The sequence below is a fragment of the Emydura macquarii genome, unplaced genomic scaffold, assembly GCF_026122565.2.
Source record: "Emydura macquarii macquarii isolate MOO-44397 ecotype Brisbane River unplaced genomic scaffold, CSIRO-AGI_Emac_v2 contig_3517, whole genome shotgun sequence".
Classification (NCBI taxonomy): Eukaryota; Metazoa; Chordata; order Testudines; family Chelidae; genus Emydura; species Emydura macquarii.
Window position 1 is genome coordinate 11,668,152 of NW_027133654.1, and position 24,956 is coordinate 11,693,107.

The 24,956-nt window shown below is 41.3% G+C and overlaps 1 protein-coding gene across 2 annotated transcripts in view; it reads left to right on the forward strand.

Moving 5' to 3' along the window:
• The window catches only part of LOC137145253 (ribosomal protein S6 kinase alpha-2), a 366,242-nt gene that overhangs the window by 207,772 nt on the left and 133,514 nt on the right, over positions 1–24,956 (forward strand). For both annotated transcript variants that reach the window (XM_067535976.1, XM_067535978.1), the window contains exons 2-3: positions 8,929–9,045; positions 15,369–15,450. In XM_067535976.1, coding sequence (XP_067392077.1) covers positions 8,929–9,045; positions 15,369–15,450 — 199 coding nt within the window. The remainder of the gene's footprint in view (positions 1–8,928; positions 9,046–15,368; positions 15,451–24,956) is intronic.

The following is a 24,956-nucleotide window of genomic DNA, read 5'->3' on the forward strand; positions in this document are numbered from 1 at the left end:
AATGGTGGGGAAAAAAATAGGGGTTGGCGAAAAGGAAGTTAATATATGTTCCCTTATGGAAAAGTGATAGAATTTAATAGTGTTTAACCCTATATGGTTTTGTAGAAATTACTCTAACAAAAAATAGCTTGTCATTTTCCATTAAATGCTTTTTATAAGGTTTACGCCCACCCTATGGAAATCTGTGAGGGATATAATTTTCTATTAGTTTATAGGGTGTTTTTTAAAAAAACAAGCAAATAAACTATTGAAAGATTAACATTTTCTATTAAAATGGTGTAAGAATTTTCCAGGAGAGTTTAATAGCTGTCTTATACTACTACTTCCAAGTAAGACAATGGAAATCTGAACACCAAAGTTAATGTTTGTTTATGCTCCTTAAAAGTTCCTTATTGTGCTGTTTATGGTTCTTTGGGTGTGCACATGCAAGGGAGAAGGTAAAGTGCAGTAATCTTGTTCTAGTAATTTTTGTGATATGATAAACCTCTTACAATTGCATCGTACCTTTCATTCTGGTTGGCTTTACTAACTTGTGTATATAAAATTGTTCAGCATTAAAATATTACCATCTCTAGAGTGCACGCGCGCGCGCACACACGCACCACTTCCGAAAAGAAATGAGGACAGATACCACATGTAATTGAAATCACTGGGTGGGTGTGAAACTAACTCACTGACTTGAGGCCAGTTCACTTACTCACTTAGGAAAATCCCAAGTGGGAGAGGGGCGGCAGAGCAGGCAGAGCACAAGACTACATGTCAGCAGAAGTAGAAGCCATTCTGCAGCAATGGTTGCATTTTTATGTGGTTCCCTGTACCTCATATCCCCCCTCCATCCTTGCTAGGTCTTCCCTCCTTGATTCCCCTGGCCCCCACACAAACGAGGCATGAACTCTGTTGTAATTGGCAGAGTTCCCCGTGGTTGCTCATTGTCAGCCATGGTGGGACACTGCAAGCGTTGCTAAGATTTGTGTGTGGAAACCTTGGGGGCTAAACAGAGGACAGTGCCACAGAACAGCTGGTCCCCTGTTTCACTTACTGCTGAGCCCACAAATCACCAAAACAGGAGCATCTGTATCATCTGTGGTTGCTGGGGAGGGAGGGGGGGTGAGAGGAGGGGAAGCTGCAGTCTTCCATTTCACAATGAATTTCTTCCATACAGTGCTTAATTTGTAATGAAAGAGATGCCGGGGCTCAAGCAATTTTTTTACGTTCATAACTCTTGCAGCAAGCCCTGAGGTGCCGGGGCTATGAACTACCAAGCCTAGAGGTGCCAGGGCCCAGCCCTGGCCCAAATTAAGCATTGGCTCCATGCAAATCCTGCATTCCTTGTGCAGCCAGAAGTCCGGCTGACTTCATCAGCCAAGTTTTGAGTGCATACTGGAATTCAGGATCAGACCCTAAATCACCAACATCCCTGTCCTATGCCAGACACATAGAATCATAGAAGTAAAGGCCTGGAAGGGACCTCGAGGGGTCATCTAGCCCACCCCTCTCTCTTGCCCCTCCCCAGTCCCTCCCTGTGCTGAGGCAGCACGAAATATACCCAAACCATCCTTGACAGGTTTGTCTAACCTGTGCTTCAATGATGAGGATTCCACAACCTCCCTTAGTAACCTATTCCAGTACTGAGCTATCCTTATAGTTAGAAAGATTTTTTTCTAATATCTAGCCTAAATCTCCCTTTCTGCAACTAAGCCAGTTACTTTTTGTCCTGCATTTGGAGAACGTGAGAAGCAATTGATCACTGTCCTTTTTATAACAGCCTTTAACGTATTTGAAAACTTATGTCCCCGCGCCTCATACTTCCCTTCTCTAGCCTGAAAATGGTCAGTTCTTTCAACCTTCCTTCATGGGTCACAGCCGTGTTCTCTGCTGCTTTGTTATCAGGGAGGCGGGCTCATCTCCCTTTGTGTTTGTGGTGTTCTGTCACATGCTTCCCATAAACTGACAGGAGCATCCATTTCACTTTGCTAATAGTATACCATTTGCACAAACACAACTATTTACAGAAGATTTAACTCCATCAATTCAGGCGTTCCCTTGAGTGTGTTGATGGGACAAGTCAGCAGGGAGTTAGAGGATTGGCTGCTGTGCGCAGCTGTCACAAGACTGAATCCTGAAACTTTCAGTTTTATATTCTCCCAACTGCAGCGATCAAAACTCAGCTTGAAGATTCTGCTCATGGATTTTTTTAGGGTGAAACCTCCTAACAGGGGATCAGATCTTACTTAACATGTTGCTTTGCCTCATCCTCAAAGTTGGTTGTTGTAGAACTGGCTGAGGGAGGGTTAGAAAATCACATGCCCTCTGCTCCTGGTTAACATTCAAACAATAACTAGTCCCATATGTAGGATACAGTTGCATGAGTTTTCTTTGTTCAATGTGCATTATTATTAAGGATAAGGTTATGTCACGGAGGTAGCATTTTCCTCCTCAGCCCCTGGGCAGTGGTGCAGTAGCTGTCAGCCGGCAGGACCCCTGGAACTCCCAGTTGCCATGGACGGTGGGTGCTGGACTTACCCCCATGCCACAGCGGAGATCGGGGTCTCATCCCCACTCCTCGGGCTTCAGTCATCCCCCTGTCAGCCTCCTCCCCATTATTTTTAGTATAAGTCACAGCCTAGTCACAGGCTTCTGTGGATTTTTGTTTATTGTCCATGAGCTGTCTGTGGCAATATAACCCTGTCCATAAAAATAACCGTGACAAAATCATAACCTCAATTATTGTAGTTGCCAAACACAAAGGTTTCTGCAGCCCACATGTACACAGTGAGTACAATCTGAACTGTGATCCACAATCTCTGAAGCACAAGTGTGTGCGTGGTAAAATGACACTCACGTTATTCACCATCATTCTGCTAGCTTTAATCACATGGAATGGTACCGTGCCCTGCAAATAATCCCACTTGTTTTGGTGGGACAACTTACAGAGCACACTGGGAGTTTCTTGCTTTGCTCCTGACCGCAGATGTGCCACACCAATGTGAACGTGGCTTGCACCTCTGTACCTTATCCCAGGTGAATGACAGTGGAGGAGGGCTATGAGACAAAACCGAAGGTGCTACTCAGTGTGAAATAAGGCTGGGAGACTCTGACCCTAAAGCTTTCACTCCTCCAATTTAGTGTTTGGCCCTGTCTGAGAGAACAGATTTCCTAGCAAGTGCTGTATATTGTGCCCCATCTTGGATTAACAAAGGGAGAATTCAGCAGACATAAATGATATAAAATATTGGGACAATAAAACCTACAAAACAATGTTTTCTACCAGGAAAGAAAGAAAAATGTTGTCTTTTCTATATACTGAAAATATAAAAATGAGATTGTCTGAGTGACACTTGGATTTGTGGGGTTCTAATCCTGAAAGAAGGGTGGGTTGCTTGATTTTTCCCCCTCTCTTTCTCTCCACTTGTGCAACAAAGAAAACATTTAATGTAAGGTAATGTTCAATACCTGTCATGTCCTGCATGGACAGATTCTGAGTCATGTTTTGTGGAGTATCTGTGCAGATCTGTATCAAACTAGTTGATATTCTGTGATTTGGAGAGTACACTGATTACACCTAACCCTATTAGCCATTGTGGGTGAGGTTGGTTAAGTTATTTACTGTGGATAATTTTGGCATTTGGGATTTTTTTTCTTCAAATAAATGTGATTTTATTATTATAAATATATATAGCACAGTGCTGCCCATCAACCTAAAAAATAAGAAAGATTTATTACTGGGATTCCACGGTGCAGTGATATGGGGAAATGAAGACAGCAGCCTAAATTTTCAAAAACAAGTAGTGATTTTGGGTTCTTACCTTGACACCTGAAAGAAGCTTGATTTTTTTTTCTCCCCCCCGTGGGTATATGCTCAACATTTTATGAAAATCCAACTGTTGTAAAATGTCTCAAGTTTGCACCAACATTCACTAGTCATTTTTGAAAATTTAGGCCAGCAAACGTTTATACCTATTACAGCTCTGCCCTGAACCTGAACCTGGGCCATGGGAAGGAGGGGAAGGGCAAAGGTAGATAGATCAGGCCCTTGCTCTACTATCATATCCATTCTTCAGTGCACTTCCCAATATTAATTGTCTCCCATGCAAGAGAAAAACAAAGACAGCCTTAATGGGCTATTTTAACAACCACCATCCAAATGTCAATGATACTTACCACAGACCAGTGAAACATCTGTGTTATGAACATCTGTGTACCCATGTAGAATGCAGTTGTTCAGCTCAAAAAAAAACACCATTAAACTACCTCCTTTTTCCAAACAATTTCTCGTAGAATACCTTTGAAAATGTCCTGGTTCATCATGCTTTGGAGTGATGAGCTGCCTGCCCTGTTCTCTGCTTGTAGCATTATGTTTTTCCTGTCTGAATGCTAGCTAGTCAACAGAATTAAAACATTTCCTTTTTGTGATGTGATCTCTTTTGTAATTAGATATAGTTCATATTTCTGTGATTATTTTCAGTTGTATTTGAAAGCTCCATGGGGCTCAGCTGATAGTATTTCTAATATTGTTGTTAATCCCTCATTCCAGCCTTCATATCCATGAACTAATCTCTGGGCTGCTAATGCCCTGTGTATCCTGAGCACAATTAACAAAATGATCCTTGCACTGGCCACAGCTACCCTGGGTGAACCATCTAGAACATAAGAACTGTGCAGCCAAAGCAAATGTTTATGGGATTTCATTTTCTGAGACCCTGTCTACACTTACCTCCGAAATTCGGCAGCAGTTGACGTGAGTTACGCAAGCTACGCAAAAAACTTGCGTAACTCCCGTCAACTTCTCTGCTCCTCTTCTGCGCACCGTCTTCACTGCACTGCACCCGATGGGAACCACGTTCCCGTTGACGCAGCGCTATGTCACTTGTGAAGGTAGTCTCAGAATGTCGATTTCTGGATCGACTGAACAGGTCTTCACTGACCGCTCAGCCGATCCAAAGAAATTGATCTGACGGCGGCGACTTTGCCGCCGTCAGTGTAGCCATAGCCTGAGGTCCTTAAACGCTCCCCATCTCCCACTGATTTCAGCTAGAGTTGGTGGCAGTCAGCACCTCACAGGAACCGACCCTATGACACTGAGTAGATGAGACTTAGTGATTTGCTACCTTGTTTTATTCAACATGGTATGAAACTATGGTGATCACTTTAGACCATCTCATACACCAGTTATACAGAATCAGATTATTAATTTGTATTACCACAGCACCTATGGGCCCTAGTCATGGACTGGGACCCATTGTACTAGGTGCTGTACAAATGTAGAATAAAAAGATGGTCCCTGCCTCACAAAGCTTACAATCTAAGAATAGACTCAGCCTCATAGACTTTAAGGTCAGATGGGACCATCATGATCCTCCAAACTGACTCCCTGCACATTGCAGGCCACCTCACCCACCCATTCCTGTAACAGATCCCTAACCTCTGGCTGAGTTACTGAGTTACTGAAGACTTCAGGTTACAGAGAATCCATTTACACTAGTTTAAACCTGCGAGTGACCTGTGCTCCATGCCACAAAGGAAGGAGAAAAACCCACAGGATCTCTGACCTGGGGGAAAAGTCTTTCCTGACTCCAAATATGGCGATCAGTTAGACCCTGAGCATGTGGACAAAACCCACCAGCCAGACACCTGGGAAATAATTCTCTATAGTAACTCAGAGCCCTCCCTATATAGTGTCCCATCATCAGCTGTTGGAGATATTTGCTGCTAGCAGTCTCAGATCGTCTATGTGCCATTTTAAGTAGTCGTATCATAAGATCCCCTCCATAAACTTAGCAAGCTCAATCTTGAAGCCAGTTAAGTTTTTTTGCCCCCTCTGCTCCCCTTGGAAGGCTGCTCCAGAACTTCATTCTTCAGGTGGTTAGAAACCTTCACCTAATTTCAACCCTGAACTTGTTGATGCTCAGAGGAACTCTTTCAAAGTTCACAAGCAATCTACGTGATCTTTGCCCTTCACTTCGAGGAGGATTAAGCCTGTAAATTCCAATGTTAATGAAATAACAGCTACGGTTTGCACAACAGAGAACATACTGCAGTGCTGTTCTCTCATTCTGCATCTCTGCTTCTCTAGTCAGGAGACCTGCTATGGAAATTCACAAGCAACCTATCTTTCTAGTGCTTCAGAGAACATCATGCTTGCTCACAGGAACAGAGTAAGCAGACTTGAAGTAGCTTGTTATGCATTCAAGCATTTGAAATGAAGACAAACCAAAGCAGAATAATCTTCCATAGGAAGTGATCTAAACCTCATTATCTGAGGTATTTAACACTGCACTGGACAAGTCAAATGAGATCTTTTCTATCTTTAAAAATGAATGAACCTCTCATTAAACATTGGTAGGTCTAAATTTTAGTTCTTGGATGTCTTTTTTTTTTTTTTTAAACAATCTTTTTGTAGCATTAATTAAGTCTTTGTAATTAATTAAAGTGCTGCTCTATTACAAGTTATGAATTAATCATTTATATTATGGTATTCCCAGGAAATAGACTTTTCTAATATTTTTTCAGCAAACAAAATTAGTAACACCTTAGCAATTTCAATATATCCCTGTAACTAAATGCGTTGAATTCAAGAAGTTACGTTTAATTTAAAAGAATAATGTGAAATAGGCTTCAGGTTGTAGGCATGTGACATTCATTATCAATCTGAAAGGCTAGATAGAAAACTATTACATAGCTTACATCTGCAAAAGTAGCTCGAATGAATAGAAAACAGTGTGTGAAATCCTGGCCCCATAGAAAACATTGGGAGTTTTGCCAGTGACATCCATAGAGCTAAGATTTCATCCTGAGTATTTTGGCGACAGAGAAAGTCCGTGAAGAGAGGAGATACAAGTCGTTGTGGGGATGTCATTCTGATGTATATAAAACTAGGGTTAGTTTTGTTTTTGCAAATCTTTGTTTTAGGTTTATGTTTTGCCAAAATAAAATCAAGATACATTTAGATCTGGGTCCCACTTCTTCTGTGTACCGAGAATTCAGGAGTTTGGGTAGAGGGTTCTGATTAGCCCATTTTTATATGAAACCTAGGTTAGCAAAACTGTGGGGTGATTTAGGTTTTGCAAAACATAACTCTGGTTTAGATCCAATGCTCAAGTTATTCAAACTCCCAAAGTTCAGGTAATCAATGGTTCTGTTTGGCCCATTTCTATTCTTTCTTACTCTAGCATGGATTTTTTGTTAAAATAAAATTTAAAGTTTATTTCTTCATTTCATATGATGAGAAAATAAAAAAAAATGGGGAAGGAAGTGACAAAATATGGATTACACCCAGATGAGGCAGGCAGCTAGTACACATTAACGTAGCCTCTGAGCAAATGCAATGTACAAAAGGATAGAAAGGCTGGGTGGGAGGAGACTTGTTTTGTGCAATAGCGATTTCAATAAGTTATTAAATTGCCTCATCTGGGTGGTGATTTGGAGGAGATACTGTTGGGGTTCACACTAGATAAAATGAAAATGCTGTGCATGTCACAGCCAGGTAAATTTGCTTGATACAGTGTCTTATAGAAAATGTAGGGCCTATTCGTATGATCCTGAGCATCTCACGCCAATCTGGTGAATGGTTCTGTGTAGCATCTCCTTCAGTAGATACAAGGACAAACCTGTATTGTTACCCAGCATAGGACTGTTGTTCAGATATAGTGGAGGCAGGACTGCCTAACTCAGGGTCCTGGTCTTGCAAATACTCAAACATTTTGGTTTGTGCTTAACTTTAAGCACACATGTTTGCAGGATCAGGAGCCTGGTTTGGTGCTTGATATCTTCAAAGGATGCCCCTCTGTGTTGATAATGGCAATATTCCAAAACAGACTAGAAAATATGAGGCATTGGAGCTAATTCCTGGGGGAGAAAAGAATGTTTCATCGTCCTCCTGTTGCCCCAGTAGCATGTGGGATTTGTAAATCTTTGTGTTTGGCAGGTTGCTGGTAGAAACCTTTCATTATTCCTTCAGCTGAACATGCAGAAGCATTATGAGCAAAGTCTTCTCTCTTTTGCCCTTTTATAGTCAGAATCTCTCCTTAAAGATGCTATGGTAAAGATGGTATGATGAGACAGCCTAATTTGGCAATTAACTGATCTTTGACTATTAGTGGTAAATATGCCCAATGACCTGTGAAGGGATGTTAGATGGGGTGGGTTCTGAGTTACTACAGAGAATTCTTTCCCAGGTGTCTGGCTGGTGAGTCTTGCCCACATGCTCAGGGGTTAACTGATCACCATATTTTGGATCAGGAAGGAATTTTCCCCCCAAGGCAGATTGGCAGAGGCTCTGGAGGTTTTTTGCCTTCCTCTGCAGCATGGAGCAAGGGTCACTTGCTGGTGGATTCTCTGTACCTTGAAGTCTTAAAGCCATTATTTGAGGACTTCAATAACTCAGTCATGGATTAGGGGCCTATCACAGCGCGTGGGTGAGGTGCTGTGGCCTGCGTTGTGCAGGAGGTCAGACTGGATGATCATAGTGGTCCCTTCTGACCTTGGAGTCTATGAGTCTGAGTCTAAAGTTACAGATTTCTAAATGACTGTAAATGATGTCTGTGGACAGAATGGCATGTATTTGGAAAGGACTGCACTGTGGTACTGTAGCACATACACACAGATCACAGTAATAGATAATAAGGTCTGTGATGAACAGGCATCCTGAGCCCAGTCACTTCAATTATTTACACCAATGTTTCAATTTATAGGTTCTGTTTTTATCTATTCATATCATGAAGTTTCATAGGCAGAAGCAGTGGGACTCTGACTCCTTATATTCAATCTCTGTATGCTGCACTGAAAATAATAAAAAGTCCCGGTATATGCACACTTCATATTTGAAATAGCAGAGTTCTCCAAAGTTTCTGGTATTAGGGATTTAATTGTAGAAACAAGTGTGCTTTCTTTCATGCAAAATAACAGCTGTGATTTCTTTTTCTTTCACAGGAGGAAGGTATAGTGAAGGAAATAGACATCAGTCATCATGTAAAGGAAGGCTTTGAAAAGGCGGATCCTTCACAGTTTGAGTTGCTGAAAGTATTAGGGCAAGGTTCCTACGGAAAGGTAAATTTCTACAGTATGTAATCATTCAGATTAGCATTGTGAGAAGACAACATAATGGGCCTAATTCTGCTTTGAACAGCATTAGTATCATCCCATTGAAGTCAATGAATTTTTATGGACAGAAGAGAATATTTGCCTTTTACTGGAGTCCTATGTAAGACAGGTTAGGGGATAATGTTTATGGCACTGGACCTGAAAACATGAGTGAGTGTTATGTACTGGCTATATACTGCACTCCTCACTGTGTTAACCCACCTCCCAGGTGGTCCAGAGGTGATATTTGTGCTAGTTAGGGGACATAGGTTTGGCTTTTCAAAGAGGCCTGTCAGAATTAATCACCCAATTTCCATCGACTTTCAATGAGATTTGGTCATAAAATTCCCTCAAGTCCCTTTGAAAATCCTCTCAGGCTCATGTTCTGAACTCCGGAGATCCCAGATTTAGTCCCCAGTGGGCAAGATGGCAGCCATTAAAGTTAAAGCATGGGACTGGGAGTCAAATGTTCCAGTTACAGCTCTGCCAGTGACACCAGGGCTGGCCCTAGACCAAATGGCACCCAAGGCCAGGAGCATCTTCGTTCCGCCCCCTCTATTTGTTAAACTTTTGAATACCTTCTTTTTTGTTGCATTCGTAGCCCATATCACAACTTTGATGCATGATTTATCCCCGTCATACACGACAATAAATTTGCATGCTAGGATCTGTAAATCTATATTTATTCTACTAAGGTCCAAAACCTTCTAGGCAGTTAGTGAAAAATGAATCCACATAAGGAATAGCTGAAACATTTTACTTCAAACATTCTGTTTTCCCTTTTGTCGCTAACAATGAAAACAGCATCCTGAGCCCAGCACCTTAGGTGGTCGCCTGGGTCGCCTGCCCCTAAATCCGGCCCCGAGTGACACTCTATATGGTCTTGAACTTTTCACTTACCTTCTTTGTGCTTCAGTTTTCCCATCTATAAAATGAGGTTATTGATAGCTACCTCACAGGGAACTAGTGCTTTGTGATGCTCAGATGAAAAGTATCGTGTAACTGCAAAGTATTATCATCTTTAGGGAAGAGCAACTAGTTTTGCATTGTCACTTCCATTTTTAATACCCACAAAAGCCATGTTTGTGCACACATTCTATTGCTGTGTGCATATTATACTTATCCATTACAAAACAAAATACAAGACTATCACCTGAATGTCTTTTGGTTAAGTATCCACATTTCTATGGTCTAAATGAATGAGATCTCCAAGCCCCTCGCTAGTGGCTGGTGAGCCTTATTTAAATCAGGTGCCAAAAATCCTTGTTTTAAGTTTCTTATTTTTCTTGGCTCGTTTGAAAACATATTCCCTAGGCATGTACCCTTGATTAGTCTTCCTTACTCAAGAAACTGATTGACTCCTGAAATCAACTGAGTTACACCAGCATAAAATGGAGTAACACATCAAGATGTCTAGAATGGCTCATGACTATGAGTGCCAACCTCGGGGCAGAAACCCCAAACTAGTTGTGTGTTCTAAAATTAGATTTCACCAACCCAGTAACGAGTGTGAACACCTGAAGTACTAGAACAGTCTTACCCTGGAGTCACAGACTGGCATGCCCAAGGGGATTGTCTATCTTGCCACCTATCCAAGCTTGACTATGTGATAGCTGGCCACTTTACACCAAAAATCACAACACTATTCAGGTTACTGCTAGTCCCAAAGGACCACTCAGTCACTTACTCAAGGTCATTTGTACTCAGATCTCAAACCAAAGACCATGCTTGTAGCCAGTCCTGTAATAAACTAACTAACGCTTTATTAACTTAAAAAAAAATGATTTACAAGGTTAAAACAGGAAACACACACATGAGTTACAGTTTTAGATTAAAATAGTCATATAAGCTTCTATAATAAGCAGCTCTATATGTCCATTAGGGCTGACCCATACCAAGCAGCCTGGGGATCTCTTGCTTATGTTTAGGAATCTTTGCCCCTCAGAGTCCAGGCTATATAAAGATCCTGGTTTCTCCTTGTTAGGGATTTTTATCTCCTTTGCCCTAGAATCCAAGCTGATGGGATGAGTCCATGCACAGGTTTCCACTTCATGGAGGGAGTTAGGGGGCATGTCTTCACTCACGGCAGCACTGTTGGTGCCGCAGGATCGATTTTTGCAGGATCAATGAAGCGGCAGTGGAGACCCGCTCAATTGATCCAGAAGTCGACTCAATAAATCCATCCCCGCACAAAGATGAATGCTGCATTGATGGGAGGGCATTTCTTGTTGACGCAGCGTAGTGGGGATGCTGCGCTAAATAGAATTTAGGAAGTCAGTGGGAGATACGCAAGCCACTCTACGTAGCTTGCGTATCTTCTGTCAACTGCCGCCGAATTTCGCCACAACTGTAGACCAGGCCAGGAATGCAGGGCCCAAGCATAATTTTTTCGGTCTCAGTACAAACTTGTAACACGGGCCCCCTCCCACACACATACCACAATCCTTGCAGCCTGGGCCGGGACCCCCAGGGCCTCCGGGCCCTGGTGAAGTGTACCCTTCCCCCCACCCCATGTGGGGGCCCTGCAGTAATGCAATTAACAAGGTTTCCCTCCTTTGTTACTACACAATGCCTCATTTGCCTTCAATATGCCATCTTATGTGCAGGATGAGCACTTTACCTTAATTAATGCTTCTTTTCCTGTCTGGTGAGTGACACAGCAACAAAGGTTTATGGTGCAAACACTCACTATAACTTGATACCATGGGATACAGATATTATAAATAGGATTAATACAGGCAGCATCTTACTAGCATTCCATTAAGTCTAAGCTTGCTTATAACACATGCTTATAACACTAATATCTATTTTAACTGTACTAACCCACAGATAAAGCCAGACTGGTTTCCAGCAATGCATTTGACAGTGTCCAATGAGGCCTGGGGCCTTGGCATGAGCTGGCCCCTGGTCTCCAGTGCCACACACTGATGAAGCCGGCCCTACAATTTTATTCCTGAGACAAAGTAAATCTAGAGGCTTTATCAGCTTTCCTGAACACAGCAAACAGCTAACTGTCACTACATCAGTTACAAGGTCCCTGAGATGAGGGAATTTGGAAACTTTATAGTTCAGCAGCAGATTTATGACCCACATCCCTGCATTGGAAAGACCATGGTATTCTTGTGTTTTGAACACCTGCATTAAAAAAACGAGTCAGACAGACCAAATAAGCAGTGGCTGCTGCTGTGCAATGCAATAGGTTTAAAAAAGAAGGGGCAGGGCTGGGGGAGGATTTGAGGGTTTGTTCTCTTTCAGGCTCAGCAGCTGGCAGCTCCCTTTGTTCCAAATGCCCCCAGATCTTTTGCTCTGTTTTAGGATTTCATCAAAATTAATCTAAACTTTTTAAAATATGGGTATAATAAATATTTCAGAAGTGGTTCTTCAATGAGATCTTAGATTGTACTGCTGTATTTTATTAATGGTCATCTAAATTGGCTGTTTACATTCAACATTTCACAGCTAAAATAGCTCATCTCTAGCAACACAGAATTCTATTTTACCAAAGGAAGACTTAACCCTGGTGGGCAAGGTCCATACAGTTCAGTGAAGGATAAGTGCAGTGAAGTGTATAATGGGGTACAGGTGATCAATGAGTGAGTTATGTGAAATTAGTGGTCTCCATAGCACAACAGGCAATGATTGGCAGCTTCAGCTGAGAGGCCTGGGATTGAATGCCTTTGGAAAGCTTTTCACTCCTGTAATGGTCCCTACGGGCTAGGGCAGGGTGGCGAAGCTTGTGCTAAGGTTGCTGGTGCTGTTCCTATCTACTGTAGATTATTCTCATCACCATAGTGCCGGAGTTCCTTGTTTAACTTTATAGCATGTTAGTCTCCAGGGCTGTCAGGTCACCACTTTTCATGGTTACTAGCTGGAGCCAATTCTCTGCTGCAGGATGCAAAGAAAATCCCTTTGTAGTCTAGGAGAGCTGCAGGTGATCAACGTCTCTGAATCTTGTTTAGATGTCTAAATAAGGATGTAGGTGTTTAACTTTAGGCGACCACATAGCTGTAGCTGAGGGAATTTTGACCATTCTATTTGCATTCCACTGTACCTTTAAGAACAATAAAACATTTTGCAATACAATGCATTTTTGTTTGTCCCATTTCCCTTTTGGTTTGATTATTATTTTGATGTCCTCTAAAAGAAGCACATCATGTTCCTTGAGTCATTTGTTTTGGAGGGGAATGCAGACCAATTGCAATATCCCATGCTACAGGGAACAGCTGACAAATGACTAATAACTTAAGTTGATAATTTTTCTTATTATAACCATAAGGATTTTATTGGCTTGCAAGATTATATAGCATACAGCGAGATTCTTTTTTTTTCTGCCCAGTACTTCAACCATTCCAGTTTAATATCCCTGAAAGGATAATGTGCTGTGCTGGTGAAAGTGCAAGCCCTCTTATGAAACATTACATCTAATACTGTCCACTTGATTGGGAGTTAAAGATACCATGGCAATTTTTAAAGGTGGATAACAATGCGGTTTAGCCAAACTTGCTTAATGTGATTTTTTTTCACTTCTCTATCCCCATAATGTCAGACACTATTTCTGAGCAGGGTTGGGTGAAAATCACAAAAAACAAAAACAAAAAAAGTTTCCATGAATAGTTGAATTTTTAAATGATGAGCTTTGACAATGTCCGCTCCTCCTTCTATCTTTGATTGCCATGAATATTTGAGTAATTGAGCTTAATTTAGGAAGAATGGTTAATGGAAAATGAATTTTAAAGTTGTATCTGTAGAAGCCAGATTTTTGCATTTTGCGTGCACCATTATTTGTAGTAGAGGTGCTTGCATGTTTATCAGATCAGGAAACCAACAGTACCATATAACATATCTGTCTTATCCCAACTAACCAGTGCAGTTCAACTAATGCCAGGCGCATACCTCATAGGCGCAGAGAACTACTTGGGATCAATTCATAGTTTAAAAAACTCCCTAAAAGTGTTTCAAATGATTTCAAAAGACGGATACATCTGAGGAAATAGCAATCTGCTTGGAGTCTTTTTGTAAACAGAAGAGGCTAAATCTCTCAATTTGCCCTCTGTTCCTTGTCTGTTAGTGAACAAGCGAGAGAAAGTATTTTGGATGGTGGAGTTCGGTAAAGCTGCAGGGTAATTGAACTAGAACTGGGTAAAATAACTGCTATGTATCTTTGTTCTGCACTTTAATTGAACCCAGACTGAAGCTTTTTGTCAGCTGAAAACTTTTCAGGTACCTTTTCTCAGGCACTTTTCATTTTTGCATTCCACTTCACTTCTAGTATCTGTCCAGCAGCAGAAGTCCTGAAATACAATCAGAGAAGCTTTTCTCTGGGAGTTATTTCTGGCCCTTGTGGAACCAGTTAATACTGGAAATTGACTGAAAGACCCTGTTTTTCTGAGTTTTCTTGTCTTATTGGAAGAGCAAGGAGGTATAAATAGTTTGGAAAGGCTTCAAACTACATTTTGGGAGGCTTATAGCGACTGAACTAAATTGCTGGTTTCTCCCTTTCGCCCTAAAAATTCACCTGTGTCTAGACAGAAAGAAATTGTACATAATAAAACAAAAACATATATTTGTAAATTTGCAAAGTCAAACAGTGTAATAATAGGAACCTGTCTCAGACATACATCAAGCAAACTATCTGTATTGTAGTGACCAATTCATTCATCAAAAGTAGCCCTTTTTTACGTTTATGAAGTTTCCATGAACAGGCTTTGATCTTTTGTTTGCAATTTTACAATAAATACTTATGCAAACATATTTCAACTTCTGGGTTGTTCATTAACTATTCACTTCAAGTACATGCTTGGACTATTCATTATTCATGATTGACAACTTATTCACATAGTATTGTTTCTTCTCCCTGATTCAGATGACTAAATCTTTTTAAATGGGCTGAACATTTCTTGGCACAAATGGCAAACACCTTGTTTTAATGCAAATACAGCAAGTTACATGAAGAACAGCCATTTCCCAGGCGTTCATCTGAATAGCTGTTGAGAATTCAAACAAATGTTTGCAAACACTGTTTTTTCCTATTCTCCCATCTTTAACTGGATGTGTAAAGAACAACTGATAATATTAAACATGTCATCTTTATGAGAGGGCACTAGGGTACAAAATGAAGCTTACAAGGGCCAGCTAAGCCAACTGTTTGTGAAGTAAAAGCTAAACACTTTCAGCTGTTGTTTTTCCTTAAAATTATTGCAGTCTTCGGTATCCATTACTCCATCAAATTCAGCAGATGCTCTCCCCTCAAACCACAGTACTTGATTACTTAAAATGTCTTTTTTTTGTAGGTATTTTTGGTGAGGAAGATCAAAGGATCTGATGCTGGGCAGCTTTATGCCATGAAGGTACTTAAGAAAGCAACTCTGAAAGGTATGGATTAAGACACTGGGCTGAACTCACCATCTCTCTTGTACTGCAGAGTTTACTTTTCTTGCGATGTCTTAGGATCGGTTGCCATGTTCTTGTAGGATCAAAGCACACAAAAGCATGTTCTTATCAGCCTCCACCATTCCATTTCATCATTATGGACTGAATTTACTAAAACTCCACACTTTCAGTGCAACATTGTGCCTTTAAAGAATTGCACACAAATTTTGCACCTCCAAGTTATTTGCGGGATCAAATGATAACATTTCCTCATCTATCTGACAGCACCTGCAAACCAGGCAATAGCTTGCAGGTGTTCTCATTAGCACCGGCAATAAATTGCAGGCCGTGTTATTTGTGGGAACCAAATTGGAGGGCAGTTCTGAAAATTGGTCGCTAAAATTTTTGCAGCAAATAAGTGTTTTGCATGACCGTTTAGCTATTTTAAGAAAATGCTCAATATTGTTGTCACTATCACTAGAAGGTCCAACTGTTATGTGTTCAGAATAATTAAAATGGTTAGGCAAGGAAAGCTGTGCACTGCTTGTTAAAAAAAAGTAAATAATGAAGGGAAATAAACTGTGTTATTCCATTTGTAGTAGATACCATAACTCAGTCTGAGTAGCAAAGATAGATTTGGTTGCCTTTATGGAAAAATAAAATATTGTTCTGTTTTCTCATTTTATTCTAGTTATAGCTATGGTTGAAAAAGACCTCAGTGAGTCAATTTACTTGTTTTTTCTTTGCTGACCATAGAGTATGGGTACCAGAAATTAAATAAGGAATTTGGTATTTGCTAATTCTGTATGACTTATTCACTGTTTTAATAAGGATTATTTATAGTACTTCTGGGGTTACTTTTAATTTGCATCTGAGTGGTGGCATCTCCCTGTTGTAAAAATACATTTATTTAAATATATTAAAGAGTAGAAAATGACTCTCTGTTGATAAAACATAACCCCGCTGAGTGATTCTAATTATATATTTGAAAACTCATGGGCTCAGATTTTCAAGAGTGACATGTAATTTCTGGATGTCTAATGTCTCTCAATTTGGATATCTAAAGTCAATAGTAATTCTAGGTAATCTTGGTTATGACTAACCGAACTATAGATTTCAAGTGGCTGATGACATGACATAGTAGATCTCTTGAGCACCCACCCAAAACAGACAAATAGAAAACTAAGCGCTTTCTGACGTCAAAGCCCTTTACAAGCATTAATTAAAAATGCGGAACAGCTGCTTATCTTTCCATTTAGAATTTATATAGAAGAGTTTGCACTATGCTGTTCTCCTGGAATAAACAGCCATCTAAATATTTCTGGTCCTAATGGATAAATATTTGTGTGTGTATATATACACATGTTTATAATAAAGCAAATCCTCAAGTCCTTATTCATAGCCAAATTTTGTAGTACCTCAATTAATCAAAACTCTGAGTGTTCTCTACCTATGAAAACTGTTTCTGTTTTGAAATCTGAGGAGAGAACACATAGTTTGTTACTACTTTTGTGAACTCACAAAAGTATAATTCTTCCCATCAATGAGAATTTTATTTTCTCACATCCCTGTATAGATGCGTAAGATCCTTGGAGTAGGAACGACCTCTGGCTTTTTGTCTTGTGCAGCACCAACTGAACGCTCATCACTTAACAAAGAGGAAATATTGTCTGCAGTGTTGCTGTAGCTGTATTGGTCCAGGATATTAGAGAGACAAGGTGGAGGAGATTGTTTAGTATAAGTAGCTAACACATTTCAAGAGGCCATTCAAGGTGAAGTGGCCGTTAACACCTCTCCAGTCATGAGGAGAGGGGGAAACTGAGGTGGGGTGGTTAGTGGGTTATAGATTGTTGTATAAGCCATCAGTCTATGATTTTTAGTGTCTAGCAAAAGATTTAAGCTCATAGGCTCATCTTTTGAAGGTGTTGTGCAAGTTTCTTTTGAGGATGAGGACTGAGAGGTCAGATAAATAGTGATCGCTTTGTGAAAAGTGTTCACCCACAGGTGATAGGGTGTTTTTTGTCTCTTATTATTTTTCTGTGAGTTCCTTCGAGCATGTAGTGATTGTCTGGTTTCACTCACATAGTTGTTGGGGCATGCACTGGATGAGGTACACAACATGGTGTGTTAGGCATGTGTAAGACCCATGCATCTTGAAAGATGTGTCAGTGGTGGTTGGGGGGGTTGACCCTCATAGCAGTAGAAATATGTCTGCAAGTTTTGCATCTGTTGTCTGGCAGGGTTTGGTGTAGCTTTGGAGTTGGTGTGTCTTGGTCTGAGGGAAGCTTGCTTGTGATGATGAAATTGGAGAGATTGGGGGGTACTTAGAAGGCCAAGAGAAACTTGATGAAACACTACAGCCTTATCCCTCATGAACCCACGCCAGGGATCTTCTACATGTTCCCCAAGATACACAGACAAGAGAACCCAGGGAGACCCATCATACCTGGCCATGGCACTCTGACTGACAGACTATCAGGACTTATGGAAGCCATCCTCAACATTCACCAGCTTCCTCCAAGACACAACCAACATCCTCCATAAACCCCTCAACATTAACTGTCTCCCTCACAACACCACCCTTGCCATAGATGTCACCTCCCTATACACCAACATCCCTCACCATGATGGCATCACTGCCTGCCTCAAATATTTACAAGACAATGGACAACCCTCTGATATCCACCTCGAACACATCACCAAACCCATCCATTTCATCCTCACCCATAGCAATTTTTCACTCAACAGCAAACACTTTATCCCAACCCTGGAAACAGCCATGGGTGCTAGGATGGCTCCCCAATATGCCAGCCTCTTCACAGGCCACCTTGAGGAAGAATTTCTGGACAAATGCACCATGAAACCAATGATATATCTGAGGTGCATTGATGATATTTTCATCCTCTGGATGGACAACTTGGAACCCAGACAACTATATACAAGACACCCATGGATAACCACACCTACCTTCACAGATCCAGACTACACACCAAGAAATCTGTTTGCTACAGCCAGGCACTGATACCATAGAATATGCTCCAAAGAGAAAGTTCAGGATATATGTCTTACCACACTTAAAACTACCTTCAGCAAACAAGAACACTGCACCAGAGAAGTAGATAGCAACATGAAACAGGCCATCCAAATATTCCGAGAGAACCTGCTTCAATACAGAAATAAAACCTCCTCTGACCACACACCGCTAGTTGTCACCTTTCCCCCCCACACTGGAACCCATACATATGGGGACCCCATCCTGAAATAAATCTTTCTTGAAACTCCTCTTCTGGCCTTTAAATAACCCCCACTTCTCTCCAACCTCATCATCAGAAGCAAGCTCCCCACAGACTAGGGCACACTAGCTCAAAGCAGCACCAGACCCTGCCAGAACAACAGATGCAAAATCTATAGAGAGATCTCTGCTGCTAAGATGATTAACACCCCGCAAAACAAAAAAACAGCTCTGCCACCAGACCAGCTGCACCCCCAACCCCATTCAGCCCCCAGTCCTGCTCCACCTCCAGGTCAGATCCACTCCCAGCCTCGCTCTGCCCCTAGTCCCAGCTCCACTCTGCCCCCAGACCAGCTCTGCCCTCATTCCCTCTCTGCCCCTAGTCCCAGCTCCGCCCCTAGCTCTGCCATCAGCTTCAGCTCCATTGCTGAGGAAGCCTTGGTGGTGCAATAATGGTACAATAAACGAAGAAGGGTGCGGACAGATTCTATAACGGGAGGGCGGATGTGACAGGAAAAGTTTGCACGCCACTGCATTAGAAGATATTACCTCACCCACCTTGTCTCTCTAATAGAATAGAGGGAAAGGTAATCAAAAATTAAATGAGGGCAAATCAATTTTAAAAGGTCTGTAGGTTCAGTTCTCTTCAGATAAATATCTGAGCATGGATGATTATTTCAAACTACGCACAAAGGTTTAACCTATTCCCAATCAAAACCTCCCCCAAATGCCTCTACCTCCTATCATACCATAATGCTCTCCCCTACTCCAAATGCTTCTGGTTCCCTTCCCTCTGTCTTCACACAACATCACCATGCTTTGTAGAATACTCCACAGCTTCTTTTGTTACATTTACAGAATGGGGAGGAGGTGAGTAGCCCTCAGTGCTGAAAAACAGGTTCAGAACTATTTAGAAAGACTGGACATACACAAGTCCATGGGGCCAGATGCAATGCATCCTAGGGTGCTGAGAGAGTTAGCTGATGTGATTTCAGAGCCATTAGCTATTATCTTTGAAAGCTCGTGGCAATTGGGGAGATCTCTGATGATTGGAAAAAGACAAATATAATGCCCATCTTCAAGAAAGGGAAGAAAGAGGATCCAGGGAACTACAGACCAGTCAGCCTCACCTCAATCCCTAGAAAAATCATGGAGCAGGTCCTCAAGGAATCCATTTTAAGGCACTTGGAAGAGAGGAAGGTGATCAGGAACAGTCAACATAGATTCACCAAGGGCAAGTCATGCCTGACCAACCTGATTGCCTTCTATGATGAGATGACTGGCTCTGTGGATGTGCGGAAAGTGGTGGACATGATATACCTTGACTTTGGCAAAGCTTTTGATACAGGTCTCCCACTCTATTCTTATCAGCAAGTTAAAGAAGTATGGGTTGGATGAATGGACTATAAGATGAATAGAAAGCTGGCTAGATCATCAGGCTCAACAGGTAGTGATCAACGACTCAAAGTCTAGTTGGCAGCCGGTAACAAGCGGCGTGTGCCAGGGGTCGGTGCTGGGGCTGGTTTTGTTCAACATCCTCATTAATGATCTGGAGGATGGGGTGGATTGCACCCTCAGCAAGTTTTCAGATGACACTAAACTGGTTAGATATGCTGGAGGGCAGGGATAGGATACAGAGTGACCTAGACAAATTGGAGGACTGGGCCAAAAGAAATCTGATGAGGTTCAACAAGTGCAGAGTCCTGCACTTAGGACAGAAGAATCCTGTGCACTGCTACAGACTGGGGACTGACTGACTAGGCAGCAGTTGGGCAGAAAAGGACTGAGGTTACAGTGGAGAAGAAGCTGGATATGAGTCAGCAGTGTGCCCTTATTGCCAAGAAGGCTAATGGCATCTTGGGTTGCATTAGTAGGAGCATTGCCAGCAGATCAAGAGAAGTGATTATTCCCCTCCATTCAGCACTGATGGAGGCCTCATTTGGAGTATTGTGTCCAGTTTTGGGCTCCCCACTACAGAAAGGATGTGGAGTAGTTAGAGAGAGTCCATTGGAGGGCAACAAAAATTATTAGGGGGTTGGAGCTCAAGACTTGTGAGGAGAGGCTGAGGGAACTAGGCTTGTTTAGCCTGCAGAAGAGAAGAATGAGGGGGAATTTGATAGCAGCCTTTAACTACCTGAAAGGGGGTTCCAGGGAGGATGGAACTAGACTATTCTCAATGGTAGTAGATGACAGAACAAGGAGCAATGGTCTCAAGTTGCAGTGGGGGGAGGTCTAGGTTGGATAGTAGGAAAAACATTTTCACTTGGACGGTGGTGAAGCACTGGAATTGGTTACCTAGGGAGGTGGTGGAATCTCCATACTTGAAGGTTTTTAAGGTACAGCTTGACAAAGCCCTGGCTGGGATGATTTAGTTGGGGTTGGTCCTGCTTTGAGCAGGGGATTGGACTAGATGACCTCCTGAGGTCCCTTCCAACCTTAATCTTCTATGATTCTATGAACAACTTCCAAATGTTACCAATAAAACTGTAATGTTATCTCTGCTAGATCCCATACCTGCTCCATTCCGATTGATCACACTGTGAAAAGTCCAGTCAGAGGGTATGTTTTCACTGACTTCTGTGCCTCGAACTACTTGATCCTAGGGATCAGCACAGGGTAAAGAACAACATTTTGTAGCCCAGATCAAAGGTGTGGGGAAGTTCACATTAGCTTCTACAAATGTTATCAATCTCAAATTAACTGGCAGTCAATTAACTTGAGGTACAAAAGTGAGGACAGCCCAGAAGCATGCAGTAGGAAGGGAAATATTAAAAGAGCTACAGTGAGAGTTGCTGTTAGTGAAGTTTCAAGTAACTTGGCACAGAGGATAATAGTTTTGACAGCTTAATTTGATCTTTAAGTGAGAGTTCTGAATTATCGCTGCCCACCCACACTGAATAGGGCTGGAAATCCCTCCAACTTGAAGTATTTATTACCATGTCAAATGATGGGAGCAAATGCATAAGTGCTTGCTAGCAGCACATGCAATAATTACTGGCAAACGCATTGCAGTGCTGCCCAGACTTCTTTTTTCTCCCCCACTTCCCAACCTTCACTGCACAGCATAAAGCTGAATGTCACTGAGATGCCCCATGAGTAGCCCTTGCAGACCCAAAAATGACATTGGTGGTTCTTCTGTATGAAGGTAAATTTACAACAACATAAAAAGGGGCAGGAAATGACAACTTTAAAAAATAGGCACTGCGGAAAACATTGCCTGTTTGGATTAGTCTGAGAAGCTAGTTTGTAGGATAAAGAGTGGGAGGAGTTTAATGCATGTTTTAACCAAGGGTTACCCACTTATGTTGAATGTCTTATTCTTGAACAGTAGATAATCTCTCCAAGTTAGCTATGTCTCATTAGTCAGCATGATCCAGGGTTCAGCGACAGCAAAGGTTATTGTAAAAACAGTACAGAACCTTTGACCTTCAGTAAACCATAGTTTCCAGCAGTCACAGCTCACAATGAGTCAGTTGTGCACCAACAGAGCTCTGTAGTTCAATTACATCTGTATATAGAGTAACATAGTATTTGGCGATGGAAAAGATCTATTAGATAATGGAGTCCCTCCCCCTGCAAGGACAGGTTTATCCCCAGTTGTGGCTTAATTGTATATTAAACTGATGTTAGATATTAAGCAATCTTAGAATGGAAAGGTTGCAAGGACATGAGTAGTATACACACATTCTTGTGAAAATAAAAATAACCCTTACATAAGTCCATGTATATACACATATGAATAGCCGTATATTTATGGCATGGATACTTTATAATGGAAAATGCTACAGTTGGTTATAGATCAAACCAAAGTTAGTTATTTAGTGTCCCATTGCCTTCAGTGGCTACTGCTGGGTGCTTAGCACTAATGAAAATCAGGCCATTTATTTCAGAGACTAAATAAGGATTTAGAAATCTAATTTTAGGCACTCACTTGAGGAAAATACTTTGTTGATAATACTTAAAATTTAGGAAGATCTGTTAGATGGATACTAAATGGGGATACAAGGCTGCAGTTAGGCTTTTTTGTGGAATTTAAACTCTGAATGTTCTAACTTTCAGATGTTTGGCGTTTCTTTTAAATGACAATGTTATCATGAGGTTCTTTTTGTTTACTCTATATTTCCAAACTTAAGACTGTATTAAAGTACTTCTTGTCTTGGAATGTCTTTAGGCTTGTGGGGGTTATATTTTTTGTTTTGAATAAGACCTTTAAAATGTTTCCATTTCTTAACACTATAAGAATTATTTTCTTGAAGAAAATATCTTTTTGGAAAATGGGAAAGAATATAGTAATACCTTTTTTTTTTTTTTTTTTAAATGGATTATTTCAGTGAAGCAGGGCTGCCTTTCACTCCCACTGAAACCCAGTGGGCAGAAGCAGGAGGGCTCCTTGGTACTTTACAGGGAACATGGGACACAAGGAGGTCAGGTTTATTAACTTGATTCCCACATTGTTCCTCTCAAGGTGTTTACACTCTGCCAGAGAAGGTTCAGAGTTCCTTGAGCAGGAGCTGTTTTGAATCACATAAATTATAAACTCCACTGAACATATCTGAGGAGCTTGTTGTAATGGAATACAAGGGCTACCTGCGGAGTTCACAGCCCCTAAAAGATACAATGTTCTGTTGTAACTGGCACTGAGACTGTAGGTATAGATCTTTAAATCAGTGCTTTTGAACTTCATAATTATTTTAATGGTGAGCATGGATCTTACAAGGTCTGCAAGATGGGCCTATGCACCTTGTCGGAGGTGGGGATGCACCTGCCAATCTGGTCAGCTGTACTGGCAATACCTGCAGATTTTGAATGTTTTGTAGTGAGAAGCTTCTAGGTTTCTTGAGGAACAGAAGCTGCTGTTCGGTTCCCAGACCTCAGCAATTTCACCCACAGTTTCTGCCACGCTGCAATTTATGGAGTTTACACACAGCATGGTTTCCATCTACCAAGTTTTTAAATTCCTTGAAAAATGTCACAATCTGTACCTGCAGAGTCTGTGATCTTCTTGAGCCAAAACTATTAGGTTTATGATGCTTACAGGTGTGTTGACTATGCTGTGGAATTTACAGATTCTGTAAGGCCTAAAAAGAATTTTAGAAATTCCACAGAACTTGTGGAGTCCTCAGAAGTTAAAATATTCATAACAAACTGCAAATTAAACACCTATACTTGTTTATAAAAAGTCCCAGGCAGTAGATGTCACTGAGGACACCTCACATCAAAAAATTGGAGTTTCCATATGAAGCCACTAATATGACTGTAGTACTGGCTTACCTGTTCAACCATCAAGTGCGGTGTCTTCCTCAGCTGTCCCCCTCACTGTGCCTGCCTCAGTGTCCTGTCGGTGACTGGGTAGTTCAGACCTGAGGCTAGCCCCCAAAACTTTTCTGGTTCTAGAGTAACAAGTCCAGTGAAACACAATGTCTACGGAGAGTCTAAACAGTCACCTTTGGGTGCAGAGCTTACAAATAACACGTCACCCAAATAAGCAAACTTCACTCCTTGGTGCATAGGTACAGAGCCCTGTACTACTGGGCTCTTCCACAGCCTTTGTTAAACCTGTGAACAGCAACTACTCTCTCATCATCTCTGGTTTTTCTAGATCAAAACATTGCCTCTTCTTAAGCCCTCCCTCATCCTTTTGCTATCCCTCAAGACCTCTTCCTAGGCTTTCCAAAACCCTTTGAGGGCCATTTAGCTAGTATGTTCTGTCCCCTTCAGGTCCAGAGACCCACAATAGGTCTTCTCTGGTCACCCACTGTTCTGAGAGAAGACTGTTGCTTAAATTTCCCTGACAATCTTCACTACATGCATTGCTGCCCAACGTACAGGTCCCCTACTCCTTTAGAGCTACAAGTCCCAGGATGTTACGGTTCTGAACCTGAACAAAGGACACTGCTGGACCCTGATATGAAAATGAAATTTAGTTTATGCTCTTAATGGATCACTTGGAAGATATTTCTTGGAAGAACGCAGCCATATGCCATAAAAAAAAGTAGCCATGGTTACACAAGCTCATTGTGTGTATGAACATATATTCTGAGAATGTCAGCCTGAACTGTAGAAATTTAAGTACCATTGCTAGCATTGATTGCAAAATGATTCTCAAAAAGCAAGCACAAAGACTTCATAGGTCAAAACAGTTTTAAAAAATCATATAGCATCATTGGAACTTTCTTTTTATTGGCTGCTCCTTAGAAAAGAGATTCTTTAAAGATTGACTCACATGCACCTAGATCTTAATTTTTGTATATGTGTATTTTATACTACTTGATGTTTC